We start from the raw sequence: 25,850 nt of genomic DNA, 5'->3' as shown, positions 1-25,850 counted from the left end.
AAAGTAGAAGATTGACTACGCAATATACAAATGCTCTAAATCATTTCTAGTAGGTTTACTTTAAAATATGTAAATTACAGATCTGATTCCTGGTCTATTCTGTATGATTGTTACCCCCTTCTACCAGTGTAAAAAGTCAATGGCCTCAATTCCCTAAGCTTATCTCCTGTCTTTAACAAAGTTTCTAGACTTATCACCATGGTGATAAGGCATGTAGTATTCGGAAAACCTTTTACCTCAGGCAAACCTAAAGTTAACTCTTCCATCCTTAAAATAACTCCAGAATTCTAAAGTCAAAGACAGGCTGTTAATTAACTGTGTATAAAAATAACTACAGAGGAGTTAACTTAACTACAGAGGAGGTAACCTAACTACAGAGGAGGTAACCTAACTACAGAGGAGCTAACTTAAGGACTGAAGAGATAAGATAACTCTCTCGCTGTCGTGGCAAGTTTTCTCTTGCCTTATCTCCAGCCTGATCTTAGTGGATTGAGGCCATTGTCTTGTAGTTTTGCTTCTTTTGCTTTCTTGTTTCATAAAGGCTGCAATTTGTCTTGTAAAGTGTATGCATGCAAGTTAGATGTCCATATGTCCTTAAATAAAATGCTTTATAGAAAACGTACTTCCTATGTTGCTATCACCAGGGCTGGTTCTCTCATGAAGCAAGGTGAAACATTTGCATCAGGCGCAGAGATTGCAGGGGCAGCATTTTTGTACTGTGTTTACACTAACAGCATGCAGTCAGAGTAGGAAGAGAAGCGAGAGGAGAGCGAAGTGAAGAGGTCATCATTGGGGAAAAGCAGCTGACAGTTTTTGGACTAGTCCATCTCCTCATGGGAGGATTCTCTGTGTTTTCTTTGTTTTCAAAAGCATTTACTGAACAGCAGTTGCTCAGTCAGAATAGTGTGCAAGTGAATAGTGAGGCTGGCTGGCATCTTTGTCGCTTGCCAAGAAGCCTAAAAGAAACAGTAAAAATCCCCTTTGAGGATATAGAGTGCTCCAAAACTTACAAACACAAAGGATAATAAGTGTTCCTTCCTTAGCAGCACATAGCTATTTAAAGTTGCTGACTGGCTTGGCCTGCAGAGTATTTTAAGGCTCAGCAAGTGCACCTGCAGTACCAGATCTAGCAAGGACTGAACCGATTAAACTCCTCTCCTCTACCCTAAAAATAAGACATCAGTTACACATTTATGTGATTAGCAGGAACACTATGTGCAGGTTGTCTTATGCCCCCCCCCCCCCCCCTTAACCGTTGCTCTCTAGGAGAGCACCCAACAGGTAATGTAGCTGCCAAGCCACAAAATAGTGGTTAGGACGGGACATGAGAAAACCTGCACACAATGTCCCTGCTAAGTCTGTTGCACAGTAATATTACAAAACTACAGTAGTGCATTGCAAGTCTTATCATGGCGCACCAGTTGGCATGATAATCTGACTTCTTATCATTGACCACGTTTTTATTTTTGCACTGTCTCTGTCCAAAACGCTTCTGCAAATCTGCTGGAGAGGGCTTTGGAAGGGACTTGCTATTGCATTGGATGTTGCAGCATGAAATTTTTCTTAATTGACACTAGGCATGGTCAATGTGATATAGTTCTGAGTTGATTCAGCATTAAGCAAATGTTGGATGCAAATTTATGCAGCTTGAAAATAAACTAATCTAATCCCTCCTTGGCTTAATTTGATTGGTCCATTTTCAGGTTGCATACATTTGCATGCACACTTTGTATAATACTGCATCAACTCGGGGCTATTTGCATTCATTGTCTACCTGAAATTGACACCAAGAATGTTGTATGGGCATTATGCCGATTTGAGGGCATTTTCCATAAAGTCCTGGCATTCAGCTGGTACCATCCTTTTCATGTTCTGTACTAAAACTATCTTCATTTTATTTTGTGCCTACCTGGCAATTGATTATAAATCCCAGACTCTTCTAACAGAGGTTATGAGATTATGGATGGATATTTACTAGAAGTATTCAGAGGCCATTTGGAGGTTAGCTAGTCCAAATAGCTTGCAAGATGACAGTTAAGTTAGTTTATGCTGTTTTCCAGCCCTGACTGAATAGGAGCCCTCTGAAGCACTTGTGCATCAGTTATTAGTTGATTCTTTGTTACTGACAATGGTCATGTAGAAGGATCTTTTGTTGGAAGAAAATTATTTTGCTTCAATGAAATTTCAATTTAGCTTAAATGTAATTTTTTTTTAATGGGTTCCCTTTTAGCTACCGATTTGTATGGATTACATAGCATTCAGTATCGCTTGCCCATTCTCCACATACAGTCTAGATCAGTGGTCCCCAACCTTTTTTGACCCAAGGACCGCTTCTGCACTGGGGCTGCTGCATAAGCCACCAGTACAAGGTACATTTGGTGTGTCAGGTGGTGTGAAGGGAGGTACTGCCTGGGCTTCCTTATCTACTGGCACAGTCATTTCCTACCCTCATCTGCCTCCCCTCACCTATACCCTTCCCTCTACCTCACAGCCCCTTTCCTCTCCTCCCCACACTCAATTCACCCATTCCTCTTCTCTACACCCACTTCACACTTCCCTCTTCCCCACACTCACTTTTACTCTTCCATTCTTCTTCCCACTCTAGCTTCCAGTAGCAGCTGCTCACCGCCCCGCAGACTGAACTCTGTGGCTGGCAAGAGACCAGAGCATCCCAGTCATCCTCACTGCGGCCACCTGGTGTCCGGACAGACAGAAAGCATGCTGTATTACAAATAACAGACACAAGGTGGCAGCAGTAACAATGGCTGCAGATGGCTATTCTCTATTTTCAGGCAAATTTCATCTGCACTGTAATGAGTCATGACAGACGGCATGGCCCAGCTCAGAACAGCCTGCGACCCACCAGTGGGCCATGGCCCAGGGGTTGGGGACCCCTGGTAGATGGATTGTGCTATTACCACACCTGTAGCATTTCTTCAGATTCAAAATAGAAGGTATTAGCTTTAAGCTTTAAGTGAACAGCTGTGGTTACCCACAATGCACTGCTACTGTATATGCAAATTATCTCTTTATGCCCCTGAAGGTTGAAGTGGCTCTGTAAAATTTAACCCTTTCCACTCTGAGTTTTTTCCTAAAGGGAGTTGTGTCTGCTCAGTTTTTTTTTTTTTTTTTTTTTTTTACCGAAATGCACTCTCCCTCTTAAGGTGGCCACTAACTGTCCAATTTCTAGTCAAAAATCATTAGAGCAATCAGAAATTCTGATCGGGTTGGTTGGAAATAATCTCAGTTGATAGGCACAATCGATTATGAACGATTATGAAAATAGTCGTCCGATAGGATTTTGGTCAAACCAAAATTTGGATTTTCTTGATTGGTTATGATAGATAGGAAGCAAAGATTGTTAGTTGATGGTGTAGTGAACGATTTTTCTTCAGATCAGAATTTCTGATCGCTCAAATGATTTTTCTCTAGTAATTGGACCATTAGTGGTCACCTTTACTCTCTCTCCCATTTTAACATCGAACATAAAATAGTAACATGGTATATCTTATTTTAAAGAACACATAACGTTTAATTTAATACCTTATTTGGACAGTTTGGCATCTTCTATTGGCTGGTAGCAGAGAAGAAAGCCAAGGTATGGTACATTTTACAGCAATTTCCTGGGTGTAATCCTGGCTTGCGTGAGCAAGTTTCGCGATAATAGGTGGTTTAATGCCTTCCACCCGGTGTATTCATGTCACTACACACAATGCAATCTTTGGTGTTTCGATTGGGAATTAGAGCAATGAAATGCAGGCTACTATTTAGACGCTCCTCCACGTCCATTGCATAGGATGCCTTTGATCCTCTATGCAACTTTGCAAGAAATCTGCAATTGAATCTGCAATGGAATCTGCAAGGAATCTGCAAGGAAAATTCAATGCATTGGTCACTTCCTGGTAGCGCTGATCGCGCACTTCCGGTTTCAGCCAGGGGGTACTAACGGTGTGGGCATGTAGTCTACATGCTGGGGCACACTAGGGGAGAGAGATCGGGCATTGTTGGGGGACCGATGTGCCTGCAAACCGCCGCTATATTTATGTCTCACTCTGCGGGACATACGAGTGCAACGGGAAATTAGTGATGTCCCGCTATGCGGGACATACGAGTGTAAAGGGTTAAAGTTATAGGCTTGCTAGACACCATCGGTTCCAGATGTAAGCCTGGCTTCAGGAGCATAAAGAGATAACTTACATATACAGTAGCGGTGCATTGTGGGTAACCACAGGTGTTCACTTAAAGTTGAATTATCACAAATACCTTCTATTTTAAGAAGGCAAACCACACTTAGCATTGCTTTTTAGTAGAAGTACTATTCTGTCTCTTTTTTTTAGTCCTCTATACTATCCATGTGGTTTTGGGTCACCCCGAGCTGCTTGGTTACTCTGCAGAGATTCTAAATGCTACTTTCCTGTAAACACGTGGTATAGGCCCCCAAAGCCAGTAATTCCTAATGGTGCTGAGTATAGGTTTGTTGGAATTCAAGCCATGACTGGGTCACAAACCTTGGACCAGTTATTAGCAGTTTAGAATATATAGAGCATCCCTTCAGTGAGGAAGAACTTTCGCGACCCTCTGTAGTACGATGACCTGCACTGGTTTGTATAATGAGGTTGTGCAGAAGCTTTGGAATGTTCTTATGTTGCTAAATTGGCAATATAGCACTGAAGCTGCAATGAGACTTTATTATGTTGTCTATTAGTGCAGACATTTGGGCATTTTAAAACAAGAAAAAAAATAAATGTTCTGTATAATACAAGCATTGGATGCACTACTTATTAGCCTTCCAGTTTATCAGCTGTAATAATGTGCTTTTCCCCCCTTCTCACTGGATAGACGCTACCCAACTCTTCAAAAGTCGTGATTAAACAACATTTATGGACTGACCTCCTTCTGTTAAAAATGCCCTTGGATCTGTTAAGTTATCTATATCTATTTTTAAAGAGCAGATTAAGGTTCATGGGGTTTGTTAACCCCCATCACACGGTGCAGCTTTAATAGATACAAATTGCTTTATGTAGTCTTGCTGCTCTTAGGACTAAATGTATTATTGGTTGCTTTGTCGATAAAGCAAGGTTGTGCTCAGCCCTGACCTTTATGGACGTTCCTCAATGAAAGCTCTGTTTAATGAATTACCGCAGTAAAAAGACAAATTGCTGTTGTATGAAGTTTTAATTAGGACTTTTAAATGGAGAAATTTAAAATGGCAGAGGAAATAATTTGTTGTGTAAAGAATAGAGCAGTGTTAAGAAGCAGGGCAGTAATCTTTGCCGCGCAGATGAATGTGAAGGACAAATCTGATTAGAGTGGTGTGGGGTGTCCAGTAATGAACTGGGAAGCGAAGATAGAACGTGGCAGGGAAGAGGTTGGGGTGATAACTGGCTATAAATAGGGTGAATACAGCAGATGCAGAATATAGAAAGTGGTTAGTAAGAGAATGTAAGCAATGGGTTTAGTTCAGCAACAGTAGCACAAGGAAATTCTTGATTTTTTTTCTTATTTTTTGCTGTCTACCGGTCTTGCCAAAGTGGCAATGGTAGAATATTAAAGATCCTCCCCCGTTAACCTTTGTTGGATGGAAGGGAATTTGGAGCAGTATGTAATAAAAAGGCACAGTTTAATTTTGGCACCAGCTGATGCTAGTAGTAACAATACAATATCGTACATTTGCTGGTGCTAGTCTGCTTGAGGAAATTCAGGGGGAAACCTCATAGGGAACGGTTTCCAATCACGGCACCCTCTTACATCACAAAGCATTGTGATTGGCCAAATAGTGTGGGCATAGTTTACTACAGCCTATTGGAAACCTAGCAGTTCAAGAGGGTGCTGTCCACCCTAGCAGAATTTCCCTATGAAATAAGTAGGATGGCGCTGTCAAAATAACTTCCTGTCAATTTTAGTGGTCTAAATTCAAGCTGCATATAATTTACATGAATTTTGATGTTAGAAGAAATTATTTGCATCTCATTGATCCTACGAAGTGCCCGATTCTCGGGTAAGTTGCACAGCTGCTTGCTGCACTGCATAGCTGGGGAGGAGACCGATAGACGTACACCCCCACAGTACCCAGGTAATCCGGTTGCTTAAAGAGGGATTGTTAGCCGCCAAATCAAATTCCATTTACCCACTGCAATGTGTTCAATATGTCACCTGGAACCTTACCCTGCCCTGCAAGCACTCCAATCTATTGAGAAATGTTCCTGCTGTAATAAATCTTCTCAGTCAGCTTGGCTTTATTTTCACCATCGCCAAGGGGAAGCTTGTCATCACTCCTCCCACATTTCTTCTCCTCACTGATTGGCTGGGGCAGTTCAGTCCTGCTGAAATATGATCTATGCCTGTGCTTTCATGTCTTTACGAAGCAAGCTAGCTATGACAGTACAGTTGCTAGTAGGAAAAAAGAGGGAGGAACTGACATCAGGATTGGCTTCAGTCAGAGGGAACCAAGATGTCAAATGCCTGAAACAGAATTCTCTATATTTACTATATAGGATTCACTGAAATCAAAATGTGGACAGTACAGCATATCTGTTACGTAAGTAAAACAAGTAGTTATCTACTTCTATATGTGTTTTTTTTTAGCTGACACTGCTGCTTTAAGAGTGTTGGCTGCCTGAATATTGGATAACTGGGGTTTTACAGTACAAAGGTGTAACCTGCTGCCTACTCATTAGCACACTTCGGAAGTTGAACTGAGCAAATGCTGTTCACGAAGTTCTTTTGAAAAAGAAAACCCTGAGAATCCCCCTTAAGGTTATGAGCAAGTCCAAAATCTGTCAGATTTCTCAGATTTTTTTTTTTAAATCTATTAAAAGAATTTGTGCACCTTATTATCTACGGTGGCAGCAACATAGGGAAAAAAAGTAATTTATAGTGCATTTTACTTTTTGTACACGCATATTTCAACTTTTTTTGTGGTCCTTTAACTCTCTTCTCTATCAAAACGGAAAAATCTTTTTATGGTGGGCTGAAGTTTTAATCCTTGAAAGCACATTTTGAATGATTTGATTTGAATGACATTTCTTTGCAAGTTCCCGCAGATAAGTGTGGCATTTTTTTAATTGTATCAGTGTGTGCTTGAGTTAAATCAGTATGTATTTCTGTTTCTTTGCAGATAGACGCCACTGAAAATGAACCAAAGAGTTTTATTTTCATGAGCAAAGATGCAATGACAAATCCAGACAAAATGTTGGTTTTAATTCATGGCAGCGGCGTGGTGAGGGCCGGGCAGTGGGCACGAAGACTCATCATAAATGAAGACCTAAACAGCGGAACGCAAATCCCTTACATCAAGACAGCAATGAAAGTAAGTGGCTTACAACAATACTGAGGGTACATCCAAGACCCTGACATCCTAGCTGTGATATGTCTCCCAGATTTTTACAGAGCGAACATAAATTAACGGGACTGCTGACGAATTTGTTGCTGTGCGTTTGTAATAGATGTGCTGTTTTCTTTTATCTGAACTCCTTCCAGTTTATGTTGGAAATATATGAGCTTGTAGAGACACAAGAGCAGCTCAGGCTGACAAAATATGTTGACTGTCAGTTCACTGGGAAACGGCCATCCTAAACTTGAGACAAGTTAAACTGCCTGACTATAATAATTTAAGGTACCACACAACTGCTCTATTTGTCCTTAGAAATCCTCAGATGAACTGTTTCTTCTTTTGTGATGTTCTAGCTCAATCACATAAGGGGCCAAAATGTAAAACACAGTCAAAGTTGTGGGCTAGTTTGTTTTTTATTTTTTTATTTTTAACGTTTATTGAATAGTGCCAAATTCCCAAAACTTGGGCAATTTCCTCTGTGGCAGAGGAAATTGCCCACGTTTTGGGAGTTTGGCACTGCTGCATCATTTTTTGCTGTAGATGTAAACCTACCCTGTTGCAGTTGCAGTCTGCCTTTTAATTCTTGGACAATTTGCTGTTATTCTTTGTGTACATTTAGCACACTTCCCTCCTTGTTTGATGTCAAAATGCCAACGTATGTTGTATTCCTTCACTATCGACACTGCCTCATAACACAAAATACAGATTGGTTTGTCTGGAAGCATGCACATATATTCACTTTAAATGTCAACTTTTCTTTTATTGGACATTTCGTGATTGTTTGTTTCTAATCTTCACTACTTGACAAACCAGGGCCCATATGCAGTTCAGTTTTTCTCCTGAGTTTTCTCCGGGTGATATTTTTAAAGCAAGCAAGAAAATGCTCAAAATAGTTTTGATAGTACTTTTCACCTACTTTTTGGTACTATTTCCAAATCAAAGTGCTGAAAAAGTTTATTTTATAAAGAAGCTGAAAAATTATCTCCAAGGAGAAAACTCAGGAGAAAAAGTGAATTGCATATGCATATGGGCCCAGGGCCCAGATGCAATTAACTTTTTCTTTGAGTTTTCTCCTAGGTTATATTTTTAAATGTGTCAATAAAATGCATTTTAAACCACCAGAAAGCAAGAAAAGACTCAAAATAATTTTGATAGTACTTTTTCATTTACTTTTCGGTACTTTTTTAGTTGAAAAGTGCTGGAAAGTTATTATAAATAGAAAATGAAAAATTATCTCCTAGGAGAAAACTCAGTTGAAAAAGTGAATTGCATATGGCCCCAGGTGTGAAACGCTAAACTCTAGTGGCAGGATGTCACTTCACCACATAATAGAAGTACATTTTGTTAAATGTAGACTTTATTTGAGATAATCATATGCATTTGAAGCTCTCGCGAGCCAAATTAAATGGCGTCCACCCTGCATTTCAAGGATCTTGCACAAGTCCTATTGGTCACGTTGCAAGCCTCGCTATGGCGCACCTCCTCCTTCAAGCCGGAAGGAAGAAGTATGCCATAGCGAGGCTTGCAACGCGACCAATAGGATGCGTGCAAGCTCTTTCAAACACAGGGTGGACGGTGGCATTATGGGTAATGAACCCCACCACATCCAGCCACTCAGCTGCAGCAATTACAGCTCATTTGAATCACGAGTAATTACTCGTGATTACTCGTGAGAGAACCGCTGATGGCGAGGCAGGCCTTGAGTTTGACATCTGTGTTCTAGGTCTTAGTAATAGATAAGAACATCTGTTGTTAAAATTTTGTATTTATATAGCACAGACCTCTTCTGCATCCCACAATGGTGCTCATAAACTAATCCCTGTCATAGTGATATGTCCATTGCAATCTAGGGCCAATTTTAGGGGTAAGCCAATTAACTCATCTGCGTGTTTTTGGGATGCGAGAGGAAACCAGTGTGCTTGGAAGAAACCCACAGACACTGAGAGAACATACAAACGCTGTGCAGATAGTGCCCTGGCTCTAATTTGTTTTATTGCTAACGCCTTTGGACAGGGTCATCTTATCTTGTCTTCCTATCAATCGTGGATTTGTCAGTTTTGTATTTATTTTACAGCACTATGCAATATATATGCTGTTGCTAAATGCTCTGTTTTAGAAGTTTTAGTGCACCTGACAGGAGGCTACCCTAATACTGCTGTCTGGGAATAGGAGGGGGGTAGGGGAGAGATTTAGGGCCCGTTCACACTACAAGAGCTTTTTAAATGCTAGATATTTTAAAAGCTCTTGCTAATGCAATGCAATGAGGGATTTTTACAAAATCACATCGCTCCAGTGTGAACACACACATTGGGTAAAATTTGCAAGAGCTTTTAAAATCACAAGCACTTAGAAAAGCTCTAGTAGTGTGAACGAGCCCAAAGGCCATCTAATACTTCTATATTAGAGTATTAGAAGGTGGGGAGAAAAAAAATCCCACTTAATACTGCTATATGGGGGATGACCACATTCATTTTTGCCCAGATCCTCAACAACAAATGCCTGAGTGCAACTTCAATGGGCCAGAAAAATTGTGTGCTTGTTGTAAAGCAGACTTGGATCTAATAGATGAGGCGGTGGGTTAATACGTTTGTTGGTATCAATTAACCAAAAAGTTGTTTCTTAATTTTGGATGACTTTGCCTTTTTAAATGTATGGCACGTTAAAAGGCATAATATGAACCATTTGCGTAAAGCAATGCACACATTTAAACATTGGATGATGATTTGTAGCAAAAATAATTAACCTCGTCGCTTTTAAACCTGATTTTATTGTGAATGTTTGTTCTCTAAGCACTTATGGAAAATGATTTTAATGTATTTTTGTATTTGTTGTTTTGAATTACTATAGTTAAGCTTTAACAATCAATGCAATTGAAATCATGCATTAAGTAGGTCAGCAGCCATAACTTTTGGCTAGGCAGGCGTAGATTTTAATTATATACATTTAAATCGCATATTTCAAAAAAAAAAAAAAAATATTGGGAAATCAAGTTAAGGAAAGGTATAATTTCTACCATGTAAATACCGTTTAGGCTGTAAAAAAATACTAATTATTTTTGTCTTAATGCTTTTCAAGGGAAGGACTGAATGAAATCCATTTATGTGGCTTTACATTTCTACTTCTTGCCTTCAATAGTGAACATTTCTCTTAATTGCTGTAACAGAATTATAAGCTTTTATACAGTAGGGACTGCCGAACGATGTCGAAGTAATCTGAAAAAAAATCAGAGGTTAAAAGCTTATTTTTACAAAACTGACAGGTTTTATAAGCCTACATCAGCCTCCATACTAGAGAGGGAAAACAATAAGTCTGACAGCTCCAGTGTTCTGCAAGAGGCTGTTAACGACAGTTTATTCCTTTATGATTTCAACTCTTGACAGTAGACATGCCAAGTCCTTGCATCATGGCAGATGTATCATTACCTTGTGGCCCTGTCATGACTGAACAGGCAGAAAAAGCCCACTTTCAGTTCTGAAAATCCAATTACTCATTTGAAGTGTAAGCTCCTCTCCTCGTGTAGGATCAAGAGAGAAGATGAGGAAAAAAAACTTCCTATGATCGCTCTTTTGGATTTTCAGCATCTCTCCTCTGCTATCTGGCTGCGCGAGGACACAGGGGAATATTTGGGAATATATTATTGCTTTGGAAACGGGAAAAATGAAGTGCGTTGCGGTTGAAGAGGTCACGGAGCTCGGCAGCGAGAGCGCATAGCAATCTTTAACTAAGTCCTACACACCTTATCTAACATTTATGCTGATCTATCTTGTAATATCTACTTCAAATATAGGTGTTAAAAATGAAATGAGAATAAATAATTAAATCTATCTGGACCACCAAAAAAAATAAGTTTCTGCCAGGCTAAAACGGACTTAACATTTCTCTATTACACACATCTGATGTTCCGTTCACGGTGTTGGATGCCTGGCTGAGGCTCCGGGGAGCTCCTAGAGAAAGAGGTGTGGGTTTCTGAAAGTATGTCAAAAGCCTTGGGGTTTGTATCTGACCGGAATATCAATAGATGTTAAAAAACGTTAAAATTAATAAAGGGAAAAAGTTAACCGCTGCCACGGTGAAGTATTTGCTTGAAAAGTAAAACTATTTCACACACTTTTAAAGTAAACCTGTCAAGTTCGATAAACAGGAGCTTTAGATGATCTTGCAAGTATTTTTCCAAGCTATTTTTAAGTCTTCGAAATGAGGAGTCATAAATGTGAAGTGATGGTGACAAAAAAAAATTCCAAGTAACGCGGTCTAAAAGATTTAAGAAAGTAATGTATAAATAACAATGTGTAATATGGAACAAAAGTTGTGAAATTATCAGAAAGAAGTGAGTACCACTCCTCTCCAGCTTAGAAAATTATTCAAGGAAACCTTTCTATGGCTTATAGATACTGATGTAAAATTTAACATTATGCATCTTTTTGTAGTAAAGTTATAACACAGGAAGTAGGTGTGTCTTCCGTTTCTGCTTTATGCAAATTTACTGCTCACCTTTAAAAAACAAAACTTCCGCAGTGAAGGCTGATGTGTCAGAAGATGGAATGGGGCATGGAGAGTAGTTATAGGTTTATAGGGAGGCAGTGGCCTAGGTAAGTTAACCCCTGCTTACACAGCTTACAACCCCCCCTCCCCCTCACTTAATGGGACAAATTTGTTTTCTGCAAAATATTTCTCACTCATCCCTCCCAACCAGTTATCAAGGAGTAGTACTTATGATACATTGATTTGATATTTTTATTTGATATAGATTGATTTGCACAATCTGGGCCCTGGATACGTGAAGGACTTGTTGCAACTGCATCACACCCCCCACAATCTTAGATCAAAAGGACGTAACACCTTGGTCACCCCCAGAGTCCACCTCAAAACCTTTGGAGACAGGGCCTTTTGTCATGCCGCCCCTACACTTTGGAACTCCCTGCCACACCCAATCAGGACAGCTCCATCCCTGGAAGCATTTAAGTCTAAACTGAAAACCTACCTCTTCAGTCTGGCATGAACCTCTGACTATCTCCTCTGTAACACAACCCAGCCTGCAACCCTGTATTAATCTGAGACACAACTATGCGCTTTGAGTCCTGTGGGAGAAAAGGGCTTTACAAATGGTATTGTATTGTATTGTATTGTATATGTACTTGGGGGGGTTGTTAGAAAACTTTAGGAGAAATTGTGAATTGGATTGGGCCCTAGGTGTTTTTTTTTTTTTTTATCAGGTCAGAGTACACAAAACACAAATATTTCTAACAGTGCTCCTTGCCAGCACTAAAGATATCGCTACCTGTAATTCGTTTCAGAATGTAAATAAAGTTAAGGAAGGATTTTACAAAAGGAAAACACTGAATTTTATATTTTGTTTTATATAATGTATTTTTCAGACCATAAGATGCACCTAGATTTAGAGACCTAAAATTGTAGTAAAAAATAAACAAAACTTAAACCTGGTGATTCCATGGTGCAGAGTGGTCTTGTGGCTCTTTTAGCCCCTCAAACCTACCCCCAATTATTTCATCCTTCTCTGCCTCTTTTGTATCCTCCTGTGTCTCCTCTGTGCCAGTGTCATCCTCTGTTCCCTTTTGCCCTCCTGTCCCTTGTGTCTCTTAAGTCCTCTTGTGTCCTCCTCTGCCCTTTGTGTCCTGCTGTCTAGTTGGGCCCTTTATCTCCATGCCCTCCTAGTAGGTGAAATACTTACGAAGCCAGGAGTGGAGTCCTGCGACGAGCTGCTGAACTGATCCGATGCACATGGCGGTTACAGCTTAACCTCGCTTCTGACACTATGCAGCCAATCAGACGGGGGGGCGGGTTTGCTGCCAGATCTTTATCCAATCACCGGCGCCTGCTGTTATTACAGGATGCGGTGGTCCTGCAGGCTGGATTAGTCTCTGTCATTGGGTCAATCACTGCACTCGCTGCAAATGCAGTGATTAGCCCAATGACTGAGACTAATCCCATCTGCGGGACCATCGCATCCTATAATAACAGCAGGCACCGGTGATTGGATGGAGACCTGGCATCACCCCCGTCTGGCCACAAAGCGCCAGAAGCGAGGTGAAGCTGCAGCTGCCGTGTGCATCGGCTCTGCTCAGCAGCTCATCTCGTTACTCAACTCCTGGCTCTGTAAGTATTTCACCTACTGGGAGGGCACTGGGACACAGGGTACAACTAGACAGCAGGACACAGGGGGCAGAGAAGGAGGCAGAGGACAGGGACAGGGGCAAAGAAGTACACAGAGGGAAGGGGCAGCGGAGGATACATGGGGCAGAGAAGGGGACAGAGGCAAAGAAGGACACGGGCAGGTGCAGAGAAAGACGAGGACATGGGGCAGAGAAGAGACACCAAGACACAGACTAAACACTGGGGACTGCAACATCCACAGGACGCCTTCGGACCGTAAGACGCACTGACTTTTCCCCCACACTTTTGGGGGAGAAAAAGTATCTTATGTTCCGAAAAATACGGTAATAAATAGTGAAAAAAAAGCAATGATGTTGTTTTTACTGCAGTTCTTGTTCATTTGATCTTTTAAATACAGCCTATGGAGATATTATCAATAAATGTATTATTGGCCGCAGTGTGCATGCCTTTGTGCTCTCTGTGCAAAAAGATTTATTTTTTTCACTGTTTTGTTGCAAAATATATGCAGTTTGGTAATGTACCAGTGAAATGCAGTTGCTGTTGATTTGGATACATTTAATGCCAAGCTGTTTACAAACTGCAAAAAAAAAAAAGTCCATTACGGTAGAAAAAGTTGAAACTCACTGATAATTTGTATGTAAAACGAACCATGCGTATGCCCTATACTTCTTTTCATTTGAATGCAACATTTGCCTTTCATTATAGAGCTACTGGGGCTGCCACCTTGACTTCAATCTAAAGAAATGTTAGTATACTGACTGCACTGAGAAGATGCTTTGTCTTTGCATTGAAGTAGACAAATTGGCATTATTCGATGGTAACAAGTTGGCAGCCTACTGTTCTATGACAGATTTACTTAAAATAATTTAGAAGTAATACTATAATAATATACAACATCTCTTTCCAGACCATCTTACTTATTTATTTTTTATAGATATAGTGCAGAAGTTCAGAATCCTATCTGACAATTTATTATTCTTTTTGTCTGCTCCCTTTCTCTGTACGTAGTCTGCATTGTTTCCCAACTAGCGTAATTTGCATGTGTAAAGTGGAAGTGACAAGAAAGTTTAGTTAAATAGATAAAAAAAAGAACACATGCTTTCATATTATAAATGTTATTGAACTGATGTTTTTGAGGAATGCAGATTGTATTTTGATCATTATGCTCGAAACATCAGGTATTTCTCTTGGAACAAACTAAGGCAGGAATTGTCTTAGGGAAAAAAGCAAAATTAACAAATTATAATATCAAAAATTCCCCAGTAAAGTACGTAAGGTCATTAGCAGCTGTAGGCATTTCATCTCCCTTTGGGACGTGCTTGTTTAGTTTCTTTCACTTACTGCCTGTGGCACTGAATGGTGAAATTCAGACATGTTCTTCCCCTTCGAGGAATCTCTAGGGCAGTGGATAAGTTTATAAAATTAATAAATGGTGTTGCATTTTTATTATTACCCACGTTGCAGTTTGCTGTATATCCTTTTACCATTGAAACAGATGTGGTTTTAAACGTCTGTTCAATATATTTCTTTCACTTTGAAACTGCATATGTCAGATTGTTTACAGACATAGGAACTTTATATTTGGACGAAACATAGAAAATATAATTAAACTTTATCATTGCTCTCTTGCTGAGAGTGGTTATTCATGAAACATTTCTCTGTCCATGGTTATTTTGGAATCCCATTTACGAATACTCCCAGGAGACTAGTAGACTAATGGCCCATACTCACGGGCTACTTTTGTAGATTGTCGCTTGCACAGGAGAGCGTGTGCGCGACGGTTCGGCGACAGCTCGTCGCTAGGTCCCTCAGCATACACACGCGGTAGAGGGATTAGTAAAGCGATGGAAGCTGTAGCCGACGTTTCTCCTCCCCGCCGGAAGCGCCGTCAATTCTCCATTGGTGTTGCTGTCGCTAGTCCGCATACACACGCGGACTAGCAACAGTTGCGGCGAAGTTACAGCGGCAACTGTCGCCATGGGATTGACCGCGCCAATCACCTGGCGACGAGCGACGGTTCGGGGTGCCCGCCTCATACTCACGGCCGACCTGTCGCCGCAACACGCGCGTGCCACGTGGTTGCAGCGACAATTGTAGCCCGTGAGTATTGGCCATTACACTTAACCAGAAAAGCAGACACTTTCTGTTTTATAGATCAGATTACAGACATGTTGACAGATCCCTTGTCATTGATTGGATCCATCCATGTGTCATTTTGCAATGGATTCATTGGATCTGTTGTGGTCAGCAGAATGCAGCCTACACAACTATTCCAGTGAAGCTGATGTGTTGCCTATAGAAGCTTATGACGGAAATGCACCTGTTCCAAACCACAATGGACCACCAGAGGGAATACTGCACGGTTTGCTCCCACTGACCATCTGACCATTGGAGACCTGGCTCAAGTGTTAACTGAGCCTAATGTACAGTGAGTGCAGAATTATTAGGCAAGTTGTATTTTTGAGGAATAATTTTATTATTGAACAACAGCCATGTTCTCAATGAACCCAAAAAACTCATTCATATCAAAGCTGAATATTTTTGAAAGTAGTTTTTAGTTTTAGCTATTTTAGGGGGATATCTGTGTGTGCAGATGACTATTACTGTGCATAATTATTAGGCAACTTAACGAAAAACAAATATATAACCATTTCAATTATTTATTTTTACCAGTGAAACCAATATAGCATCTCAACATTCACAAATATACATTTCTGACATTCAAAAACAAACCAAAAACAAATCAGTGACCAATATTGCCACCTTTCTTTGCAAGAACACTCAAAAGCCTGCCATCCATGGATTCTGTCAGTATTTTGATCTGTTCACCATCAACATTGCGTGCAGCAGCAACCACAGCCTCCCAGACACTGTTCAGAGAGGTGTACTGGTTTCCCTCCTTGTAAATCTCACATTTTATGATGGACCACAGGTTCTCAATAGGGTTCAGATCAGGTGAACAAGGACACCATGTCATTAGTTTTTCTTCTTTTATACCCTTTCTTGCCAGCCACGCTGTGGAGTACTTGGACGCGTGTGATGGAGCATTGTCCTGCATGAAAATCATGTTTTTCTTGAAGGATGCAGACTTCTTTCTGTACCACTGCTTGAAGAAGGTGTCTTCGAGAAACTGGCAGTAGGACTGGGAGTTGAGCTTGACTCCATCCTCAACCCGAAAAGGCCCCACAAGCTCATCTTTGATGATACCAGCCCAAACAAGTACTCCACCTCCACCTTGCTGTCGTCTGAGTCGGACTGGAGCTCTCTGCCCTTTACCAATCCAGCCACGAGCCCATCCATCTGGCCCATCAAGACTCACTCTTATTTCATCAGTCCATAAAACCTTAGAAAAATCAGTCTTGAGATATTTCTTGGCCCAGTCTTGACGTTTCAGCTTGTGTGTCTTGTTCAGTGGTGGTCGTCTTTCAGCCTTTCTTACCTTGGCCATGTCTCTGAGTATTGCACACCTTGTGCTTTTGGGCACTCCAGTGATGTTGCAGCTCTGAAATATGGCCAAACTTGTGGCAAGTGGCATCTTGGCAGCTGCACGCTTGACTTTTCTCAGTTCATGGGCAGTTATTTTGCGCCTTGGTTTTTCCACACGCTTCTTGCGACCCTGTTGACTATTTTGAATGAAACGCTTAATTGTTCGATGATCACGCTTCAGAAGCTTTGCAATTTTAAGAGTGCTGCATCCCTCTGCAAGATACCTCACTATTTTTGACTTTCTGAGCCTGTCAAGTCCTTCTTCTTTTGACCCATTTTGCCAAAGGAAAGGAAGTTGCCTAATAATTATGCACACCTGATATAGGGTGTTGATGTCATTAGACCACACCCCTTCTCATTACAGAGATGCACATCACCTAATATGCTTAATTGGTAGTAGGCTTTCGAGCCTATACAGCTTGGAGTAAGACAACATGCATAAAGAGGATGATGTGGTCAAAATACTCATTTGCCTAATAATTCTGCACTCCCTGTATGGTAAACATTTGGCTTCATATTTGGAAGAAAGAGCCAAAGAGTCATAAGATCTACTGCACAAAGCCTTCCAATAACAGAAGTCTTGCGGCTTGATTCACTAACCGGCGCTAAGTATTAGCGGCGCAGCACTAAGCGGGTTTTCCCGCGTTAAGTGGCCGTGTGCATGCTAATATGCGCTATCGCGCCAAAAAGTCGCACCGTTAACGCTGTAATTTGCTTTTGCGAGCTTAACGTCGCATCATTCACGTGAACGATGCTACATTTAGCGCGCAAAGGCGAATTACTGCGCGAACAGTGCAGCGTTTTTGGTACACCGTGCTGCGCACAATCGGTACTGACTTTGTGCGCGCAAACTACTTAGCACCCTAGTTTGCACGCCCAAAGTCTTTAGGCGTGCTAACTAGGTTATCGCCAGTAAGTGAATCAAGCCCTTTGTGTGCAATGATGAGCATTTCCGATCGCTTTTAGTGTCTTGTGCTAGTTCCTTGTCATGGCGCCTTTTCTTGCGTGTTTTGATTTTTCAAAGTGTTCTTGAGCTTAGGTAAACCTATCAAAACCCCAATGATGCATAATTGTTACACAAATAAAACAATTCCTTCAGAAGCTTGTAAAGTTCTTGTTAGTTAGATAAAATCATGTTAACTTCCTTACTCTTACCACCACAGGATCATGATCTGGCCTGTGGATTAGTGCAGAGGTTGGAGAATGACATCAGGGGTGTGCACTTCCACTGTATGGACTTATAGGCAACTCTGCTTTAGTGATCAAATGCTCGGGGTGAAGCTAATTGTAATTAATTTTTTCACTCTTTTACATTAAACTAGAATTACGGTACTTTAAAGTGCACATTACATTGGAGAGCTGTGGAGGCTGCAGTCTTGACCCTCCGTTTTTTTTTTTTTTAAATCTATTCTTACTTTTGTGCAAGTATATACTGTACGTCAATTGCTTTGATTTCTTCTATTTCTAATTAGATTTGATTGATTGATTGTCAGAAGGCGTTGGGTGTAGATGGCCGGCATCACTACCAGAAAACTGGTATTTTAGAAAGGTCAAAATGACGTAATTTATATAATTTTTAAGGCAAGGTGTATTTTATGACCTTCTAGAACAGCGAGAAACTAAGTTGTTTTACTGATAGGAGTAATCTTAATAATTATGATTTCACTTTTTGTTGGCGTACGCAGGCGCAGTACAATTTCCTGCTTGAGAAAGATGGAAAGAGCACAGCTTGCTCAGACTGGCCGAAGTTACTAGACCCGTTAAAGGACAACTGAAGTGAAAGTAATGTGGAGGCTGCCATATTTATTTCCTTGTAAACAATACCAGTTGCCTGGCATCCCTGCTGATCTATTTGGCTGCAGTAATGTTTGAATAACACCAGAAACAAACATGCAACTGATCTGGTCATATCTGACAATGTCAGAAGCATCTGATCTGATGCATTCTTTTTCAGGGTCTGTGGCTAAAAGTATTAGAGGAAGAGGATGAGCAGGGCTGCCAGGCAACTGGTATTGCTTAAAAGCAAAAATATGGCAGCCTCCATATGACTCTCGCTTCATTTGTCCTTTAAAGAAGATGGAGAAGACTGAGAACGGAGGTGTGGGAGCGATCCGTGCAGATGGGGCTGAAGGAAGCCCCAGGTATGTATTAAACTTTCAGGATTCGTCATCTCTGGTACACTTTAAGTTCGGTTCTTGAATCAAGAGTAAATCAAATACACTTTTGGCCATTCGATTGATGAAACGTGATCGGTATTAGGATAATAATCTAAGTTCTGTTGATCACGCTGAATCGAACATTTCAGTTGCTTGCACAGGAATTTGCTGATATTTGGCTGCTTTAGAGCCAGTTCACACAGATATTTCCCGGAATGGAAACGTCTGCCACAGTGCTCGGCGTTAAACCCCGCCCAGTCAAATGAATGGACAGGGCCGGTACTGCTGTTTACCATCATTTGCACAAATGCTGAATTTTTATTGTTAATTTAAACGTCGTCTGTCCAGTGCTTTGGCAATCCTAGAAGCAACATGTAGCATCTGGGATTACTTTTCTATGTCCACCTGTCCACCCTCCATTTGGCACTCAAGTCCCACCCTAGATGTTTCATCATTATCCTGTGACTGTTCAGAAGCACAGAATCCCATTTTTATCCAATTTTAACACAACCTCCTCTCTTTTCCGCCCTCTCTCCTTCCTGCTTCATTCTGAAGGGGGCCCCACCATTAGTATATAGCAGCCTTTCTCAACCTTTTTACCCTGGAGGAACCCTGCAAATAAGTTTTGGATCTCGAGGAACCCCTGCATTTATTTTGCAGGAGGCATGGTCTTTAAATGTAGGTAAGGCTGTTTATTTCACTACCCCCATTAGATGGCCTCTCATACCGTCTCCTTATCCTGGTGCTTTTTATTAATGTGCCCATTATTATTCTCGCCCCCAATTTAGTGCTTCTTTTTACAGTACCCCCTATTATAGTGTGCTCTATTATACTTCCCCCACAATAGGGGATAATTCCAAGGAACCCTTGCAGAGTACTCAAGGAACCCTGGGGTTCCAGGGAACCCTGGTTGAGAAGGCTTGGTATATAGCAACTGTTTTAGGCAATGCAGGGCTGGATGGAGGGAGTCGGGGTAAATAGAAACAAAGAATATTGCTGCAGTGGTAGAAGTCTTTCAGATTTTTTTTTTTACTTTTACCCTGGTTTCCCTCCCTACACAACGTATACAAAATATCTGAGGTTAAAAGAATCTAACTTTCTTCAGTGCACCACAATTGCATGATCTCAGTAGAGTTCTTAAAAAAATTCTTGAGGGACTTTAATTTTCTTTTTCCCCTCCTAACTTATTACTGTTTGATGTGTATTTTTTTCCAAACTATATCCTTATGCTTGTTGTCACGAATGCCCAGAAAAGCCTCTTTTGAGCATCAAGATCACGGCCTCTGTCAGCTGAGATGCTGTTTGGTACAGAGATCACCTTTTTCACCTGGTCTCTTATAATGTAGAAAGTTTCCAACTGTCACTACTTCTCTGTACAGAGCTGCTGGCTTGTCTATCACTTCAGTGAAGTTGTGGCTATTATATGTCTTGTCAGGTGGATGAGGAAAAGAGTGGGATTTCTGTCCCTGTCAGCAGTTCTCTTGACGTGTTCGGAAGTGCCAGTTAAGTAATGGTATTTTGGAAACATTTTTGGACAAAATTTACAAAGGATGATTCTGTGATCACAAGAAAGACTATGGGGTCTACAATGTCAACCCCAAATATTGATTTTATTTTTCCTTGTATAGTGCAGTCTTGGATAACAAAATTTGTGCACAAAAAGCTTTGTAACACGAAGACATTTGTTCATAACTGCCTGACATTGTTGCCTGGTACTCTATTAACCGGTTGAGATTGGCTCTGGTTTTGATATAGATTTTTTTTTTGTAAAAGTGCTTTATTTCTCACTTCAATGCACAGAAGAAAAGTTTTGTGTGAATGATCTGAGAGATCCTAATAGTTCCATGTTGTTCCAGATACTGTGCTAATTTTATGCAAATGTATGCAGTTTGGAAATGGACCAATCAGATTCCTGCATCATAGGTGGAGGAGTGTTGGGCAGCGGGCTAGTGTGAGAGTAAAGTTAGGGAAGATAATGGAATATTAGTCACATTACCAATATTCTGCTATCTGTATTTCCCAGCACTTAAATGCTTGGACACCTTTTTTTTTCAACGTACGCATCCCTAGAGCTGAGCGCCACCAAAATTCCCCACTGTTCACTGTGCCAAAATGAAGCACAAATGATCAACCCACAATGAAAGGCTGCTATGCAGAATTTTAGGACATGCCCAGCGACACACTACTCCTTATTTCATCTATATGGCATGAATTGAGGATTGAATACAAGATTTTATGTCATTTGGTGTATTTAGGGCCCCACTTGCATAAGAACATCATTGCAGCCAATGAACCGCAAGCATGGATCATGTGATGGACATTTTCAAGTAGAAATTCAGGTAACCTCCCTAGTGTTAAAGTGGACCTGAACTCTTGCACAGGACAGATGGAAAATGTAGAGAAATGCACCCTGTATGTATTTAGGGAGTTTAGGCTGTCTAATCACCAGTTGTAATTTGATCCTCCCCTGTGTCACATGACTGCCTATGGCAGATAAGTGGATAAGCCCATTTAAAAGTACAGGCTGTAAACAATATGTCGGCTTCCATGAATCGGGAAGAAGAAACTGTTCAAATGTATTTTAGGATTTGTATCAGCTGTAACAAATACTTGTTTTTTGTTTAAGGGTTATTATGCTGTTGAGTATCTTTTAGAGCATAGCGGAACTTCTAAATTAAGGTCCACTTTAAGGACGAGCTTGTCTCGATTTCAACAGCAACTGATCTGAGTGTATTAAGTAATAAAGATGCTAAACCTCAGAGCCGGGACAAGGTCCTCCAGCACCCAAGGCTGAGACACCAAAGTGCGCCCCTCCATCCCTGCCACCCCAGCCATCACACACTGATTGCTATTAGACTAAGGCGCCACAGGGCCCACAACCTCCCCAACACCTTAATATCTAGTTATATGGCTTGCAGTCACTGCCATGTATCCCATTTTCTTATTTCTTTCTGCTTTAAACACAATTAGGAATGACAGCTGAATGAATTCTGCGCCCCCACCTACACTGCGCCCTGAGGCTGGAGCCTCTCCAGCCTATGCCTCGGCCCGGCCCGGCCCTGCTAAACCTGCATTCAAAACTTTCAAAACTTTTTCTGCTGTTTATGGCTGCAGCCCCTGGCAATTTGCCTGAATCTGTTCAATGGAAAGCTTCTGACTTATAGTTCCTCTGTTTTCAGTTTATGGAATGGTGTCTTTTCAAAGGATTACAAGTAAAAAGGTGTCATTTTATCAATTGTGTGCCTGCCTACCAGCTTTGTCTTTTATACTTCATGTTCAGGAATGTTCTGAGAGCAGCAAGTCCCCCGACTTATGACTTTGTATTTATTCTAATGTGACCAGACCATCCCATATAGAACTCTTACCCATCATTAAATGTCTCTCGCTGCTTCTTTGTTGCCCATTTCACTTGTAACTTGCATCTAGTCAGCCATTCTTGCAGGGGGCTTCTAATGCTCGGAACACGTTTCGTTTTCCCGCTCGATAGATGCGTTTGATAAGTTCCGTCATGTTCGATATTCCACTCGATCGTTTAACCGCTCGATTTCTAATAGAAGTGAATGGAAAAAGATACAAAAAAGGGCTTACGATAAGAGAATCGAGCAGAAAATCGAGTGGGAAAATAATTGAGCGGAAAAAACGTATTATGTGTTCCCAGCATGAGGTGATAACTGCATTGGGGCAGTTCTATATGATCTGCGGAGATGTCACCTGGATTATCAGCAGTCTCAATATTTCAGCCAGCCTATAAGTGGTTTGAAGGTTAAAACTTGATGCTAAACAGCACAATCTGCACTTAAATCCCATCTCCAGGCAGATATTTAAGTACACCACCTAACAGATTATTAACTGCCAGAGTGCTGAAATATTATCTTTCTTAACCTATTTTGGTTCCTGGACGTAGAAACTACGTCCAGGAACCATGCGCGCTACCGCGGCCGATCGCGCGCGTGCACGCGCACTCCGGCCGCGGATTCGGTAGCCACGGAATCAATGTATCGGGCTATGGTGCCCGATCACTGATTCCTCTCCCCCGCTGAAAAAGCGACAGCTTCTCTCGGAAGCTTCGCTTTTTCTGGCCGTTCCCTCCCCGATGCGTCACTCATACGTCATGTAAACAAACTCATGGCCGCCATCTTGTGGCCAAAAAGTAAAACTACAACAAAAAGTAAAAAAAATTAAAATCAACACACAATTACATTAAAAAACTATGGTTTACATCCCACCCTCCCAAAAATACTCAAATAAAATGTTTAATAAAAAAAAACAAAACAATACAATTAAAAATAAACATGTAAATATTTACCTAAGGGTCTAAACTTTTTAAATATCAATGTAAAGATGAAATATTTCTATATTTTTTTTATTTTAAACTTGTAAATAGTGATAGATGCAAAACGGAAAAAATGCACCTTTATTTCCAAATAAAATATTGTCGCCATACATTGTGATAGGGACATAATTTTAACGGTGTAATAACCGGGACATATGGGCAAATACAATACGTGAGTTTTAATTATGGAGGCATGTATTATTTTAAAACTATAATGGCTGAAAACTGAGAAATAATGAATTTTTTCAGTTTTTTCTTATTCTTCCTGTTAAAATGCATTTACAGTAAAGTGGCTCTTAGCAAAATGTACCCCCCAAAGAAAGCCTAATTGGTGGCGGAAAAAACCAAGATATAGATCAGTTCATTGTGATAAGTAGTGATAAAGTTATATGCTAATGAATGGGAGGTGAACATTGCTCAAGTGAAAACGACGGAATGCGAATGGGTTAATGTAAAGCATGCAATTCTTTTTTTGAGCTCATGGCCTGAATAAGCTGTGCTGAGGGAGTTTAATAGTAAGCTTTGTGGGTACGGCTGAAGCTGCTACTTAGATTGCTGTTCATTCTGAAAGAGGAGTGGCACAGAATGGACTCTTGTTTGAGTCACCCTGAGCTGCTTGGTTACTTTAACCAGCTGAGCGGTCTGGACGAGCTCAGCTTGTCCAGTACCGCCGGAGCCTGCCACTCAGGCCCTGCTGGGCCGATTTGGCTCAAATAAAAAGCAGCACACGCAGCCGGCACTTTGCCAGCCGTGTGTGCTGCCTGATCGCCGCTGCAGTGCGGCGATCCGCCGCATGCAGCGGCGAAAGAGGGTCCCCCCAGCCGCCTGAGCCCAGTGTAGCCGGAACAAAAAGTTCCGGCCAGCGCTAAGGGCTGGATCGGAGGCGGCTGACGTCAGGACGTCGGCTGACGTCCATGACGTCACTCCGCTCGTCGCCATGGCGACGAGGTAAGCGAAACACGGAAGGCCGCTCATTGCGGCCTTCCGTGTTATTTCTGTTATTTTTTATTAAAAAAAAAACCCTCCCGCAGCCTCCCTGGCGATCTTAATAGAACGCCAGGGTGGTTAAGATATTGCAACCTATGTCTGTGTGTGTCTGCAGTGCAGGCAAATTACCAGTAACTGATGATCTGATCAATACCTGCTTTGAAGGAAACCTGAAGTGAGTGGCGTTCTCTTTAGGAAATGTTCAGTTACCTGGCTGTCATGCTGATCCTTCATACAGTGACATTTTTTGGATCAAGTATGCAGCCAGTGAAGTCAAAGCCATTACCCACTATGCGATTTTTCAATAACCTGCATTTTTATTCTTTTGGAGCAATGAGGGTTTGTTTCTGCGGTCTTGTGACGTGGGTACAGGTGCGCAATTATGCAAACGCCGCTTAGCAACACCCGGTGATAACGACTGTCACGGGGGATTGGATCTTTAAAGAGAACCAGAGACAAAGCACCCTCATGTATTTTACTACATTTATCAGTGGTAACATGACAGTAAACACCTACCCTGCTTTTAGTTTAATCCTTCTCTGCTCAGTCTGCCTGTTAGCAGCTCTGATAAGAATCCCAAACTGAGCATTCAGTCTAGGTTTGACCTGGAATAATTATAGCTGAGTCAGTCTTCTGTGAAGTCTTTTCAAGCCCAAGCCTGCCCCCTCCTGGCTCAGCTTCCTGCGTTGCATACCCAGAGCTCTGATGACATGGGTGGGGCTGCTCTGCTGAGAAAGAAGCTCTGAAACAACAGACAAGTGTGGCTGTGTGATCTGTGTGCACTGTGCAGTCATCATTATTATCTGTGCAGTTTCATTCCTATGAGAGACACTTCCTACAGGCAGCTGCACAGCATACCAGAATAATAAAGTTGAAAGCACACAGATGATAGGCTGCAGCAGCAGTCCTGCGTGTCTATGGTTTTATAGAGCCTAGACAGCACATCCAGAACAACTCATAACCCGGAAGCAGAAGGGATATGAGCCGGCGGCCATATTGGATTTTTCCTGGAGCAATAATGGATAAAAACACTCAAAAAGGCACACCAGAGCGGCAAAATTATCAGGTAGAACATTTATTCTTTACAAGCTATCGACTGATATGTTTATTTTGTGTGAAACGTTCATCTCTGGTTCCCTTTAAGATCTCAGACGACTCCCGTGCAAAGTACTGCAAATGCTTTGACTCTTGTCCATGCCTGTCATGTGCCGTGTGCATACCTGCAGCCAGGAAGATGGATCTGGGAGCACTTGTTGTCGTGGGACGTCACTGGGATCCATCTTCCAGGGCCGCGAGGGGAGTATGCAGCTTGAGACTGGAGGCAGAGCAGCTGATCTGCATATCTGTTCCCGGGTCAATGAAGTTTTAGAGAAAGAGGATCAGCACAAGACCAACGTAAGCAACTTTTGCTTTAGATAGTAAT

At 41.4% G+C, this 25,850-nt stretch overlaps 1 protein-coding gene across 3 annotated transcripts in view; it reads left to right on the top strand.

The window, feature by feature from the left end:
- Positions 1 to 25,850, top strand: part of ARB2A (ARB2 cotranscriptional regulator A) — a 651,099-nt gene that overhangs the window by 124,604 nt on the left and 500,645 nt on the right. For all 3 annotated transcript variants that reach the window (XR_011023128.1, XM_068247503.1, XM_068247504.1), the window contains exon 6: positions 7,118 to 7,309. Coding sequence is in view for 2 of the 3 variants with exons in the window: in XM_068247503.1 (XP_068103604.1) it covers positions 7,118 to 7,309 (192 nt within the window). In the remaining variant the exon portion in view is untranslated. The remainder of the gene's footprint in view (positions 1 to 7,117; positions 7,310 to 25,850) is intronic.

This window comes from Hyperolius riggenbachi, chromosome 1, assembly GCF_040937935.1.
Source record: "Hyperolius riggenbachi isolate aHypRig1 chromosome 1, aHypRig1.pri, whole genome shotgun sequence".
In the NCBI taxonomy this organism is placed as follows: Eukaryota; Metazoa; Chordata; class Amphibia; order Anura; family Hyperoliidae; genus Hyperolius; species Hyperolius riggenbachi.
This window is presented reverse-complemented; position numbering and strand designations above follow the sequence as displayed.